Genomic DNA, 14,278 nt, shown 5'->3' with positions numbered 1-14,278 from the left:
CCACGTACACGCGGCCTGGCTGCAGCCCGGGCTGCTTGCACGCACACCTCCGGCTGGCGCTGGAGGAACTACGCCTATTTTGCAGGATTCCGCGGCCTGAGGTAGGGTGTGCTCCCCTGTCCCGCGGCATGAATGGTCCGGCCCGTATCAGCCTAGCTGCTGCTAGTTGCTGGTTGCTGGATGCACGCGCCGAGCACGCGTCGCTAGAGCCGGCTTCTAGAGCTGAGTACCCCGGCGCGGGGTCCCCGCAGTCAGAGCTGCCTGGGATCCCGGGTCCATGAGCCTTCCAGGCTGCAGATTAGGACCTTGGATGCACTGAGCTCCGGTCGAGTGGCCCAGACCCGGGGAAGGGGCGCCGATGGTCGTATCCGCAAGCCGAGATGCTCAGGTAAGATAACCCAAGGCTGCAGGGATCGGAGAATGTGGACAGGGCAGCAGCCCCCAGGAAGCAGAGTGGTTAAGCGCACAAGCTGGATTTCTCTCAGGTTCAAATTCCGCTTCCACTGTTGTAGCTTTTTAGGCGTGACCCGCACATGACTTCACCTTTTGAAGCCCCAGATTTGTGACCCGTAAAATGGATATAATCAAAGCTACTTCACGGTGCTGTTGAGGATTAAGTGAGACGATGCTTGGAAAGCTCACTGCGCGAGGTAGGCATGGGGTCCATGCTGGTCGCCATCACCCACCCCGCATGCGAACCCACAAATGCAGGGAACTGCCTCCCGCCCACACCCCGGGATTTGTTTCCTGGTTGGTGCCATCTCTCCTTCATATCCCAGTCATTCTGTAAATATGTGTCGAACGCACTGCTAGAAGTGCTTTTCAACTGATTCATTAAATGTTTGCCAGTAAGCACTCCTTTTCCCATGACAACTGGAAGAAGTCAAATTTCCAGAATGTTCCCGGGACTGGCAGCTCCCCTTGGAGGAGGGATGGGGTGGGGACTCCAGAGACTGCGCCTCCCCTGCACTGCCTTTGGCTCAGAGGTGCCTCCCTGACGCGCCTTTCGCAGGGAGACCCCGGAACAGGGTTTGGCTGGCCGAGCGCCCCCGCCGTCACCCAAGGCCACATGCAGCCTGACGGCCCCAGTACAGCCGTCCTTTCGTGAGATGCAGGCCCTCCACCCTCAGCACCGCTGCCGGGGCAGCTGCCGGCTCAAGGCCAGGGCTTCTTATGTGGATGAGTCTCTGTTTGGCAGCCCTGTGGGCACCCGGCCCACCGTACCAGGCTTTGACCCACCCTGGGTGCAGAAGACTGACATAACCAGAGCAGTGGGCGCCAGGGCCTTACAGAGCTCGCCAGGCAAGGGGACCTGTGAGACCACCCGCTCCGAGGGCAGCACCCCGGCCCTCATGCCGAGGAAGAAGAACAGATACAGGTAAGGGGGGGGGTCCCTTCCTCAGCACCTTCACCTGAGGTCCTCTTACAGCCCCACCTGCTGCTCACTTACTGTGGGACTCTGGCCAAGCACATTGACCTCTGAAGCTGCAACTGACTTGTGTGGAAAACAGGAAGAGAGACCCCTACAGAGCAGAAGCATAGGGCAAGGGAGTCCTACCGCGCTGGGCTCTCCGTCCGTGTGGTGGTGGTGACTATGATGTTGAATCCCCACCACAGAGAGGTAACCCGTGAAGTGATGGGGCCAAGGTGTTTCTAAATATTAGCAAGTCCTTTTGAGAAGGGGTCTGGCTGTTTCTTCATGAATCAATTAGAAAAAGTAAGAGCCAGTGCTATGGTTATTGTTAGTTAATTAGAATTCGATTATTTCAGATTAGTATCTGCCTGGAGTGGGGAGTGGTGGTGCATGCCTATAATCCCAGGAGGCTGAGGCAGGAGGATCTCAGTGAGTTCCAGGCCAGCCTGGCTACGTAGTGAGTTGAAGGACAACCTGGAAACCCCTCAAAAAAGAGGTGTCCAGTGAAGAGCCTCAGGGCTGTCTGCTGGCATTGTTCTCAGTGGCTTGGACAAAGAAGAAACCTTGTGTGGGGAGGGTGTACATAGGCTGTATGCAAACACTGCCGCATTTATACAAGGGGCTACAGATTTTGGTCCTTGCTGGTCCTCCAGGAACCAATGCCCTGGATGCCAAGGGATGCCTGGGACTCTCAGCAGCAAGTGACAGTAAATTTGCTCCAACTGACTTCTGCAACAAAAGGGCATTTAGAGTTCCTGTAACTCTCGTGACAATGGCCAGTCTCCATCTTAGTGCTGCTTGTCTTCCTCCTGCGAGTCCTCGGTCTCCAGGAGGATGAGATGGCTATAAGCACCTCTGGGCTGATACCCTGTCAGTTTAGGAAGGAGCAAGCCCAGGTGGGAAAACACATCTCTTTCTTAGTTTCATCAAAGATCCTAAGGCAGGGCTGGGTTTGGTAGAGCACTCCTGTAATCCAAGCACTCCAGAGGCTGAGGCAGGAGGATTGCCAGGAGTTCCAGGCCAGGCTGGGCCACATGGTAATTTCAAAGGTAGCCTGAACTATAAAGTAAGACCCTGTCTCACAAAACAAAAGCAACAAAGATCCTAAGGCAGGCTGTCATTGGACAGGCTTGTCTCGTGTGACCTTTCTTGAGCCAATCAGTATAGCCAGGAAGATAGAATATGCAAATTGGCCAGACATGGGGCACATGCCTGGTAGTGAGGTCTGGACGCTAAGGGACTGGACATTTCCCAGGGGAAAACAACAGAGGACTGTGGCCTTGCTGTGGGTGCCAGGCTGAGACACGGGGACGCTAAAGAGGGTGATGCTCTGCTTCTGTGGGTGTCAGGTTGGGGCTGGGACCCGGGTGCTGTTGAGTTCTGAGGGACCTTTGCGCCCAGCTCACCGCAGATGTTGCTGTTCCTCTGCCAGGCTGATCAGCCACACCCCGTCTTACTGTGATGAGTCGCTCTTTGGCTCCCATCCTGGGGGCACCAGCTGGGAGGCCTCTCGCCTGGCCAAGCAGGATGCAGTCAGGCTCCACAGCCTCTTCTGGACACCGCCCACCACGCCCAGAGGCAGTGACTCTCCCCGCCCCAGGGAGACCCCGCTGTGCCCTGTCCATCCTAGGGGCTCCTCCGTGACACAGCCCCGGCTGGCAGCTGACTCCCGAGGGTTGTCCCCGCGCCCCCTGAGGCGAGAGCGTTCCCATTCCCTCACCTGTCTGCATGTCCCCAGCACCGGTCACCCAGCCAGCAGTGCCCCCCACACAAATGGACCTCAGGACCCCAGGCCTCCCCGGGCAGGGGTGACCTTCCGGAGCCCTCTGGTGACCCCCAGGGCTCACTCAGTCAGTGCTTCAGTGCCAGCTACTCCCCAGCGAGGCAGGGTCCCCCAGAATCCAAAGCCCCCCTGGAAGTGAGCTGCTTTCACAGCTTTGTCTGGGGGATCATGAGGAGGGACTCAGCCCTGGCGGGGCCCTTCATGGGCAGAGGACGCCTGCAGGACCCCAAGGCATGGATGGGCAGTACCTCCTTTTATCCTGACAGTCGCTTGCTCCCTGCCCTGTCTGTGGGCTGCCCCTTGAGACAGCCCCTCGAGACAGCCCCTCTGGCCGGCCCCAGCCATACTAGGAATCAGTGCCAATCCAGGGCCTCCGCCTCACGCTGTCCAGTGGCCACGTGTGACTTACCAGCCAGGGGGAGGTCCTTCCCACCTCCCTCCCTCCAGGCCCGCTTCCTGCTCAGGACCCAGGGTCCTCCTGAATCTGGAGGCATTAGAGGGGTTTTCTTTGAAATTTGTGTATTTATTTCCACATATTAAATACATGTGTAGCTCATCAAATCCTTGAGTGTTGCTGATTTTGTTTGCCCTTAGTAGGCCATGGTTAGGCTGCACTCACTGCCTGATTGAAGGATCCCTCTCAGACTGCTGGACTCACAGTGATTCTCCTGCCTCAGCCTCCCGAGTGCTGGGATTACAGGTGTTTCCTGCCATATGCAGCTAATGCACTTTGTTTTTTGGTTTTTTTGTTATTGTTGTTGTTGTTTTTTTGAGACAGGGTCTCACTCATATAGTGAGACTGACCTGGATCTCACTGTGTAGCCCAGGCTGGTCTCGAACTCACAGTGATCCTCCTGCATCAGCCTCCTGAGTGCTGGGATTGCAGGCGTGCACCGCCACGCCTGGCCAGCTAATGCACTTTGAATGCGTTTCCCCACTGGTTTTAGTAGGTCCCCCCACAATACCTCTTTCCTCCCATCTGTAGATGCTCTGAGGGTAGTTGGCACAGGCTGTGGTGTGGGGGTGGCACTTGGGTGGTGGGCATTGCGTCGGCCTGCGGACGATGCCATCTAAGGGCTATGAGGCTCTGGGCCCTGCTGCCCTCTGGGACTCACCTGTCACAGCCGTCCCAGCTTTGGGCAGGAACAGAAGGGGCTGCAGCCAGCACCTTGGCGCCACCTGAGTCTACCCCAGAGTTGGCTGCCCACAGCCCGGGGCAGAGAAAGAAACGCTCATTGGTAGTGTTCCCTTGAATGTAATTCAAAGCTTTGAATTCTTTTAATTTGAAAAGCATCGCGGAAGCCCTGAACCCGGGCTCTGCTGACCTGGGCCCCGCTGGGCGGGGAGGGCTCACTTCCTGCCCTTGCCCTTGCCCTTGCCCGTGCTCTTGCCCCTGCCGCGCTTCTTCTTGGAGCGCAGCATGGAGCGCACCAGGTAGCCCTTCCACACGGCCTGGATGAGCGCGGCCGCCCGCACCATGCGCAGCATCTCGCGCTCTGCCTCCAGCCTCTTCTGGGAGCTGACCTCGCGCTCGGCCTGGATCTGGCTGAACTCCTCAACCAGCACCTGGTGCCGCCGCCTCAGCTCCTCCAGCTGCTGCTTCTCCTCCTTGTGAACTGTCCGAAGGTCCTCGAACTCCTCCTGGTGGGGTGGCGGCGGGGCTCAGGGCGCCCCCCACACCCCCACCTACCCAGGTGGACACAGGGGACTTGGGAGCCCTGCCTGCCCCGGGGAGAACCCAGCAGAACTCACTCGGGACAAGGAAAGAGCCCGGATGCGAGGGCTGACAGCTGAGTCGCAGCCCCTGAAGGGCCTTTGTCACCGATAAGCCTGTTCCTTCTCATCCCAGACAACTCCAAAGCCTGGGATCAAATGGCCTGATGGACATAATGTTCTGGACGAGGGACTCAGTGCGCAGAGAGGACGCGGGAGTGGCCACTGTGGCCAAGGAAGCAGTGGGTCTCGCAGAAACCCAGGGACAGACTGTGTCCCCGGCTGCTGTCTCAGCACAGCTCCTGCTGTCCCACCTTCCTGCCCTCCCTGTCCCCTCCCACTAACACCCAGCAATCATCTCCCAGAAGCTGAGCGCTTTGGAGCACGTGGCGCTGGGTGGACAGGGTCCCTGCCAGCCAGGAGCCCACAGCCCTTACTGGATTCTGTTTGTGGCGCCAGGCAGAGGTGGAACCCAGGGCCTTGCACACAGCTTCGCTCTGCCACTGAGCCGCACTCCAGCCTAACCCTCATCGGACGCAGAGAAACAAGAGCCCGGCCTGCAGAGCCCCCCAGGCAGTGTGCTGGGACCGTGGGTCACCAGGGGTACCTGGAGCGGGGCCTGGGTTCCTGTTTGTAGGCCACCTCTCCTGAGTACAGCCACTGCCCCAGCTCCCACCGTGGCCCGAGACAGAGACTGCTGCCTCGCTTGACCAGAGAGGGCCTGTCCTGAGGCCACACAGCTGGTAGGTGGCACAGGATTGGCACCTTTGAGGATAACAGAGACTTTGTTTCCCCCACACCTGGACCCCCTCGGCCGGAGGGACCTGTGCTGGAGGAGCAGAGCCAGGCAGAGAGCCTGAGCGAGGTCCATGGAGACTCACAGCTGCTGCCCTTCCCTCCCACTCTTCACCTGCAGCCCAGCTGGGACACCCTGGGCTACTGCAGGGCCCCAGAGGAGGCCAGGAATGTGGCCCAGATCCTGGACACGAGGCTTCTCCCAAGCCTCCAGGGTCTTGGAAAAGCATGAGAAAGAGACTTAGCAACAAATACCTGCTTTTCACTCATCTCTGTGTCGTATTTCTGGATCCAGTTCTCAATTTCTGTCTCCACTTTATATTTTTTCTAAAAAAAAAAATCCAAACAGTTGTTGTCTGATGGGGTACTAGGAACAGTGACCAGCCCAGAGCACTGTGTATCACAGTGCTGGCAGAATTCTCAGTTCCCCATTTCACAGATGAGGAGACTGAGACAGACATGATAACTCATTTGCCCAAGGTAATAGAAGTAGTAGGTAGTGGAGCTTGGATTTAAGTCAGCAGTTCGACTCCAGAACATTCTAGGCAGAAGGAGTGACATGTGTAAAGGTCCTGAGGTGGGAACAGGGTGGTGATGTTTAAAGAACAGAAATCTGCTGGGCATAGTGGTGCACACCTGTAACTCAGCACTTGCCAGGCAGAGGCAGGAGGGGTCACTGTGATTTCAAGGCCAGCCTGGGCTACATAGCAAGACTCTGTCTAAAATGAAGGAAAAGAGGGGCCGGGGATTTAGCTCAGTGGTTCTGCCACTTACCTCAAATAAAAATAAATAAATGAAAGGAAGGGAAGGAATGGAGGGAGGGAGAGAAATCAGCCAGTGTGGTTAGAATGGTGTGACCAGGCTGGATTGGTCCTTGATGAGGTCCAAGTGAGAGTCTGTCACTGACAACAGGTCAGCAGGAGACTTTAGATTCCTAGGTAAGGAAGAGGGAAAGGCATTGCATGAATTTGGGTGTGGTAAGGACAGACATGAGCTAATTTTGTTTTGAAAAGATCAGCTCTGCAACTTGTATGTTTATCAACACATGAATGGATAAAGAAAATGTGAGATATATATGAGAGAGATATATAATGGCATATTACAGAGCCAGGAAAAAGGATACATTAGAGTCATTTGTAGGAAAATGGGTGCGCCTTGAGACCATAACGCTAAGTGAAATAAATCAGACATACGCGAAAGGTTAAATAGCACATAGATTCTCTTATATGAGAAACCCAAAGTATACATAATTTTAAAAGCCAAATATAAGGTAGATGATAGCAAACAAGGAGATAGACTTTGTGGAAACCGGAAGGGAAGGGGGAAGACATGAGGGAGGGGAGGGGAAGAGGAAGTAAAATGGATCAAGTTGATACGTTGCTGGCTGTGGTGGCAACCCCTATAATCTCAGCACTTGGAAGGCTGAGGCAAGAGGCTTGCCATGAGTTTCAGGCCAGCCTGGACTGCATGGTGAGACCCTGCCACAGAGCTGGGGTTCTCCCTCCGTGGTGGCTGCTTCAGGGCTCTGATCCCCAGCACTGCCCACCAGGATGAGCTGGGTATCTCCGCCTTCCCTCTGGGAGAGGGGCGGTGACTTCCACCAGAAGCTCAAAAAAAGGCCTGCAACGCCCCTGGGGAGGGAAAAATCGGGAAGCTGGACGTGAGCTGGTCCTGGTCCGGCCCAGGTGACAGCAGAGCTGGGAAGTGAGGAGCCGCTGTCCCTGAGCGCCGACTGCACCCGCCCCTCACCTCCATGCCCACTGTCGCGGTGCCCCGTTCTCACGGGTGGAAGTTCAGTCTGCCTGAGTTTCATGGCCTCCAAGCCGGTGGGGACTGAAGGCGCCGCAGGTCAGGGGCTGTGCTGCGGCAACGCTTTCTGCCCCTCCTGCCCGGGCTCTGGCTTCCGCGCCTGGGCAGCCCCGCTCTGCCCAGCCCCGCGTCACCTCCTCACCTTGCGCAGCGCCTGCTCTGCCTCGCGGTTCTCCGACACCAGGCTGTGGTATTGCGAGCTCAGCGTCAGGATCTCCTGCTGCGTCTTGGCCATCCTGGCCTGCGAGGCTCGGAAGTCGGCCTTCTGCTGCTTCTCTGCATCCTGCTTCATGCGCAGCAGGCTGTGCTCCGAGAGTTTGAGCACCTGGTGCAGGTGTTTCTTCAGCTCCTGGATCACGAAGTTCTCCTTCTCCACCTGGCCAGCAGGAGATGGCTCCATCAGCCCCCGCCCGGTCACCCTCCACTGCCACCGCACCCAGTTCCACCCTCAACCTGCCTGGCAGGGGTCAGCGACTGCCGACCGCAGAGGGGAAACCGAGGCTCCAGGAGGCAAGGACAGTCTGGGGGTGTGAAGCCAAGTGTGTCGGTGCAGAACCGGTGTTCCTGGCCACCCTTACAGGTCTGGGGCAGCCTCATACCCCCAGTCACAGCGGGAGGGCCTAGTCGGCAGAGGCTTGGCAGGAAGCAGGAAGGTGTGGGTCCCACACGGACTACAGGGGCACCCGGGGCTGTTCCTTCTGGCCAGAACCTGGCTTGTGACTGGCTTGGGCTGATTCTAAACAGGAATGGGGATGGAGGATGGTACTGTTTTGTTCTTTCTTCTGGTACTGAGCATTGAACTCAGCACCTTTGCACTGAGCTACATCCCCAGCCATTTTTATTTTTTAAGATAAGGTCTTGCGAAGTTGCACAGTTTGGGCTCAAACTTGTGATCTTCCTGCCTGAGACTCCTGAAGGTTGGGGTTACAGGTGTGTGCCACCCCACCTGGCTTGAGGATGGCACCATTTTATAAGCAGGCTTCCCAAGGACACTGTGACCTGTCTGAACACCCTGGAGCTGTGTCTGGCATCAGCAGGCAATGGGGCTTGGGGGCTCTGAACTCACTTCCTGTGCTGTCCTGTGAGTGGGGCTCTGTGCGCAGGTTCTGGGTCTCAGCTTGGGCGGGATCCTTAGTGCTCAGAGCTTTTCTTGCCGAATCCCACAATACCCTGACTACTGTCACCCCTCATTCTACACTGAGGCTCAGTGACATGATGAACTTTGCCCATCTGGAAAGAACAGTCCAACTGGAAGAGCCCAAGCCTCCAGCCACAGCCTTCAACCTGTCCTAGACGATGTCCCCTCCCTGGGTCAGCACCCTGCGGACTGTCATCTGCCCACTCCATAAACATGTCACACCCCTCCTGTGCTGGGCTCACTGGGGATGCACAGCAGGCCAGCAGGACAAGCCCCTGTTCTCTTGTCAGGGAGCCAGACCTAAATCTAATAATACACTGCTGAGCATGGGGGAGCACGCCTGTAACCCCAGCACTCTGGGAAGCTGAGGCAGCAGGATTGTAAGTTTGAGTGCAGCATGGGCAACTTACCGAGCCCTGTCTCAAAAATAAAAAGGGCTGGAGATGTAGTTCAGTGCACAGGCTCTGAGTTGAAGCTCCAGTAACACACACACAAACACACACACACACACACACACACACACACACACACACACACACACTGACACAAATATTTATCAGCAAACTCTGTCTCAGGGAGAACTACGAAGGGAGGGAGGGAGGGTGATGCATAGCTTCCCAGGGCCTTGCATCGCTCCTCTGGTGCAATGAAGATGGAAGAGCCTGTGGCCACCCGGGCCCTCTACCAGCCCTGACCTGCCGTCCCCCAAGGCTGTGGAGCCGGGGGTTTGGCTGGGACTACCTTTCCCAGCGTCCCTCTGTGCCGGGTGTGACCTAGACACCCACGGAAATGCTGCCTGCAGCCTCCAGGTGGCGCCCTCGCAGGCCTACAGTTAAATAAGAGTCCCACGGTGGGGACAGCAGAGAAGCCAAGTGAGAGAACCCAGACTCGAGACATCGTCAGACACAGGGCTGCCCACCAGTGCCAGCCTTTTCATTACAGAGACACACATTTAAGGCAAAACACACAGTATGTGTCTGTGGTTCTTATCAGGCTGGAGGATGGGTTACCATATCCCTTAAAAATTCTTCTGGCGGGCTGGAGGTAGCTCAGTTTCATCCCTGGCTCTGAAAAAAAATCGAGTGCTTCCACCCCTCCGGCTTGCCCCTTGCTCTCAGAACAAAGATCAAGTCCGCTGATAGGACACAAGGCCCTGTGGGGTCCGTCCCTGCCCTCTCCTCAGCACCATCTCTCTCCTTCCTTTTGCTCCCCAACATGCTGGGGTTTTGTTTGTTTATGAGAAGCTGGGGATGGAAGCCAGCGGGTGCTCTACCACTGAGCTACATCTCTAGGCCTTTTTATTTTTATTTCGAGACAGGGTTTTTTGCTAAGTTGTCCGGCCTGGGCTTCACCTTAGGATCCTCCTGCCTCAGCCTCCCAGAGCTCTCAGGTTACAGGCATGTGCCACCACAGCCGGCTGTAAATAAAGTTTTCCTGGAACACGGCCATATTTACATATTATTTATAGCTGCTTTCACTGGGTAACAGCAGGGTTCCGTGTGTAGTTCACCATGGGACCCACCGAGGCTAATGTAGTCTACATGGTCCTCTGTAGAATACAGAGTCTCGTCAAGTCCTGGCCTGGCCCTCTTGCCTGATTCACTCCCGTTCAGTCTTCATGCCTTGGCTTTAGTGTCCCTAACCTTTAGGGTCCCCATTCCGTTGTCCTGTATCATTCTAACACCCTGTACTTACCCTTTATTATACTTCTCAGAACTGTAATTAAGTGAGTTAATACCCACCTCTTGGACTGTGACCTCTGTGAGGCTGAAAGCACATGGGCTTATTATAAGACCTGTCACCCAGGAAGTGCTCCGAACAACCTTTGTGGGGCAATCGGATGGAACAGAGCTATCTCAATCACGGAAAAATAACAATTCCCAACAACCACCAGATATGTGGGCCAGCTCCACGCAGGACTGGACCAGTGCTGGGAGCCGTACCTCCGTGTCCCTGTTCTTCAGCCTCGCCGCTAGTTCTTTCTCGAGCATATCGATGGCCTCCTGGTTCCTCTGGTTCCGTCTGCTGATGTCCTGCAGGAACTGGGCCTTCTCCCGTGCCTGCATGGGGCTGGTGAGGAGCTTCTCGAACAGGAAGCCCCGCAGCTCCACCAGGCTCTCCAGGAAGCACTGGGCCCCCACGCTTCGGCGCAGTGCCTGCATCTGCAGGAGCTTGGTGGCCTGGGGGTCACTGAGCAGGACCCTCAGGATGTTCTTGGTGGAGTCCCTGATCTGCTGCGTGAGAGGCGGGAGGCTGGCTTTGCGCAGCTCCATGGAGTGGCGGCGGTCGCAGAGCCAGGCCTCCTCGGCCTCCTCCTCCTCTTCCTGCAGCCGCCGCGCTTTTTCCTGCAGGTCACCCACGCCCTCCAGCAGGGCCTGGCACAGGGCCCCGTGCTCCCTCAGTGCCCCCAAGAGGTCCTCGCGCACCCCCGCCAGGGCCTCCAGCTGGCTGGCCGCGTCCCACAGCAGGGTGACCAGCTCCACCTTGGAGATGGCCTCGTCCAGGACGGACATGATCCTCTTGGCCTCGATGGTGGCGAGTTTGGACTTTGAGGGGACCAAGGCCTTCAGTGGTTCGGCCGGCTTTGGAGACAGCTCTGCCTTCAGCGGGATTCGGCTGACGTCAGGGACTTGGCAGAGCGGGGCCACGGCGAGGATGTCCACGGCCATGTTGGGAGCAGCCGGATCTCTGTGCACCTTCTTGATGCTCTCTGTCCCCGGCGACCCTGTACAGGAAGGAAAGGGCATGAGCGCCACGCTGACGGGCCTGGGCCCACACGGTTGACAGTGGCAGTCATCTGTGGCACGCTGGCTCTCAGTCCCAGCCTTTCCCTGAGAGCATTTAGCTTGGTGACAGTATTTGGGCCACCACGGAAGGGGGACCAAGGGTGCAGGTGGGTCCCAGGCGCAGGTGCCAGGCAGGAAGAGGACGGATTTATGATGTGGGAGGCCAGGGCCACCTTTCTGCCCTCCCTGCACTGGCCCCACCCGAGGATTTATGTATAGGGATCGGGTTACGTGGGCAATGGAAGAGGTGACAGGCTGACCCGCCCTGGGAAGACGAAGTCACCCAGCAACTGTCAGAGCCAGGAAGCCACCACCTACGGAGCGGAGCTGGAGGTGGGAAGCTGGGGGCTGCCTGACCCCAAGCCAGCAGGGTGGACACACCCAGGTTCTCCTTCCTTTTGTCCTCTGCTCTGTCGGTGCCTTCTGTTGGCTGGAGCCAAGGGACAAAGGAGCCAGGGCCTTGCAGCCAGCAGAGACCAGCAGGACAGGAGGGGGCAGACAGGATGAGGAACAGCATATTGTCACTGATTTTTGAGTGTTGATTTAAAAAAGTGGTGGGGGAGCTTTGCATGGTGGTGCACACCTGTAATCCTAGCATTTGGGAGGCTGAGGCAGGAGGATCACCATGAGTTTGAGGCAGCTGGGGCTGCATAGTTTAAGGCCAGCCTGGACTACACAGCAAGATCCTGTGTCAAAAATTTTTTAAAAAAATTCACCAAAATTTCAGTGCTGCACCCTGGATTGGATCCTGGAATAGCAAAATGACATCAGTGGGACAACCGGAGAAATCATGCACACTGAGCAGAGCTGTAGCTGCCTTGATTTACCAGGGGTGACCACAGACCGTGTTTTTACAAGATGTGAACGTTAGGGGGCACTGAGTGGGGGGCATACAGAACTCGGGCTGTGCTGGCAGTTTTTCTGTAACTACAATCATGAAATAATAAGCTCATTAAAAAGACGACTTCAGAAAAATCCACAGTGACACAAATCATGGGTTTATGTGGGCTCCGGAGCACACGTCGAGCCGAAGCTTTGTGGGAGCCCCTCCTTTGGGCACCAGTCCTTGCTGGTGACTCTGGCCGGTTATTTAGTCCCCACAGCCGGGGCTCCCTCGGATGTAAAACAGGAATCCACTCCCAGCACAGGTGCCGGACGATGAACGCTCAGTAAATACTGACTGCCTGCCCAGGGAGACAGCAGCCTCAACTTGGGGACTGGTTTTCGATGCACCTGTGGATTCCCAACAGCTCAGGATCAGGGACTCCTAATGCCACCCCACCTCAGCCTGCCCTTCTCCGTCCCTGTCCCCTCGTGAGGCACCGCCATCAACGTCTAATTCTTTAGCATCCATCTTTCTCAGGGAAAGCAGGGGTTTCTCCACTTTGAGCACCGCTTTTGCCACAGGGCTGAAAAACCAGCCATCACCCTGGAGAGACACCTGCTGCCACCACGTATAACCTGCTTGTGTCGACCTGACCAGCTTGGGAGCTACCTAGGCACTGGTGGGCTCCTTTGTGGTCAGGGAGGTGTGACCTACGGGGACAATAGCTGGTCCTTGCCCTCTTCTCTGACTTGCTCTGTTTCCTGGGCGCCATAAACTAAGCAGCTGCTCCACTACATCTTTCTGCCATGATATTCCTGCCACGGAGCCAGCTCTCCACGGACTGTATCCCCTGAAACTGAGAGCTAAACTAACCCTCTCTTCCTGTAAGCTGCAGGTATTGGGTATTGTGTCTCGGCAACAGGAAACCTGAGTTGTACAGTTACTCATGCCACTTTTAGTTTCACTGTGGATGTGAGGAATGATTTGTTTACGTTTATTTGTTATTTTTAGATAGGGTCTCGCTATGTGTTTCGGGCTGGTCTTGAACTCACTATGTAGCTCAGGTTGCCCTTGAACATTAGCAATCCTCCTGCCTCAGCCTCCTGAGTGCTGGGATTACAGGTGTGGGTCACCACTCCTGGCTTGAGAAATGTTTTAAAGAAAGAACCACCAGGGTTGAACGAATGACAAAGAGTTCTCAGGTGGGTGACCAGGAGAGACGGGTGGGGCCCTTGGGAATCCCAGCCAATGGGGACAGGAAGTTTGGATGGAGGATGAAGAGTTCCTGGAGTGCGCAGTGGGCAGTGGCATCTTGGCCTTGTGTGACCCATTTCCTCTATGGGAAGTGACAGCACCCGGTTTTCCTTTGAGGAATGCTTGCTTTCTCCTCTCCTCCAAAGCCCAGGTGCTGAGCACTTAGTTCCCAGCCTGGGGGCTATTGGGAGGGGGTGGGACCGTTAGGAGAAGGAGCCGACTAGAGAGGAGTATGTGCTTTGGGAGCCGAGTCTGTGAGGGGGATATTGGGACCCTGACCCACATTCCTGGCCACCACAAGGTGAGCGATTTCCTCTATGAGCTTCCGCCATGACGCTTGTGGTGTACCACAGGGCCGAAGCCACGGAGCCAGCTGACCATGGACGGAGGCCCTGAGGCCGTGAGCCCCCTTCTGAGATGTTGGCCTCCGGTACTCTGTCACAGCAGTCCAGGTGACACTGTCAGGTGAGGAGCTCTGCGTGCTTTCTCCGGAAGAAGGGACACACACACACACACACACACACACACACACACACACACGGGAACGCTTCCGGCCATCCCTCAGGGTCCTCTTACCCAGATGCCCGGAACGTTTTGGCTTCTGTGCATTCTGAGGCTGGCTCTTCGGCGTTCCCTTCATCCTTTCGCTTAGCCAGGCTCAGCTTCTGTTGCTTACAATCAGGGACCTGAGCTGATGAAATATCATGGGCCACTGCAACCTGTGAGCGGAGGGTCTGGTATGGAAATGGAAACGCAATCC

At 56.3% G+C, this 14,278-nt stretch overlaps 2 protein-coding genes across 8 annotated transcripts in view; one reads left to right on the top strand and one right to left on the bottom strand.

Annotated features, from left to right (window-relative positions):
• Window positions 1–11: 11 nt before the first annotated feature.
• Rita1 (RBPJ interacting and tubulin associated 1) lies at window positions 12–3,769 on the top strand. Its single transcript, XM_010604514.3, has 4 exons — window positions 12–388; window positions 513–650; window positions 1,013–1,378; window positions 2,847–3,769. The coding sequence occupies exons 3-4, from the start codon at window positions 1,110–1,112 to the stop codon at window positions 3,334–3,336; spliced, it is 759 nt and encodes a 252-aa protein (XP_010602816.1). The 5' UTR covers window positions 12–388; window positions 513–650; window positions 1,013–1,109; the 3' UTR covers window positions 3,337–3,769.
• Window positions 3,770–4,443: 674 nt separating this feature from the next.
• Iqcd (IQ motif containing D) overlaps window positions 4,444–14,278 on the bottom strand; it is a 21,478-nt gene continuing 11,643 nt past the window's right edge. For 5 of the 7 annotated variants that reach the window (XM_033762422.1, XM_033762420.1, XM_033762425.1 and 2 more), the window contains 5 exons: window positions 14,095–14,252; window positions 10,596–11,377; window positions 7,657–7,890; window positions 5,961–6,032; window positions 4,444–4,838 (listed from right to left, as the gene is read on the bottom strand). In XM_033762422.1, coding sequence (XP_033618313.1) covers window positions 4,548–4,838; window positions 5,961–6,032; window positions 7,657–7,890; window positions 10,596–11,377; window positions 14,095–14,158 — 1,443 coding nt within the window. In that variant the 5' untranslated portion in view covers window positions 14,159–14,252 and the 3' untranslated portion in view covers window positions 4,444–4,547. The remainder of the gene's footprint in view (window positions 4,839–5,960; window positions 6,033–7,656; window positions 7,891–10,595; window positions 11,378–14,094; window positions 14,253–14,278) is intronic. The other 2 variants (XM_033762421.1, XM_033762426.1) reach the window with 2 other exon arrangements.

This window comes from Fukomys damarensis, unplaced genomic scaffold (genome assembly GCF_012274545.1).
Source record: "Fukomys damarensis isolate Sample0158 unplaced genomic scaffold, DMR_v1.0_HiC HiC_scaffold_12, whole genome shotgun sequence".
Taxonomy (NCBI): domain Eukaryota; kingdom Metazoa; phylum Chordata; class Mammalia; order Rodentia; family Bathyergidae; genus Fukomys; species Fukomys damarensis.
This window is presented reverse-complemented; position numbering and strand designations above follow the sequence as displayed.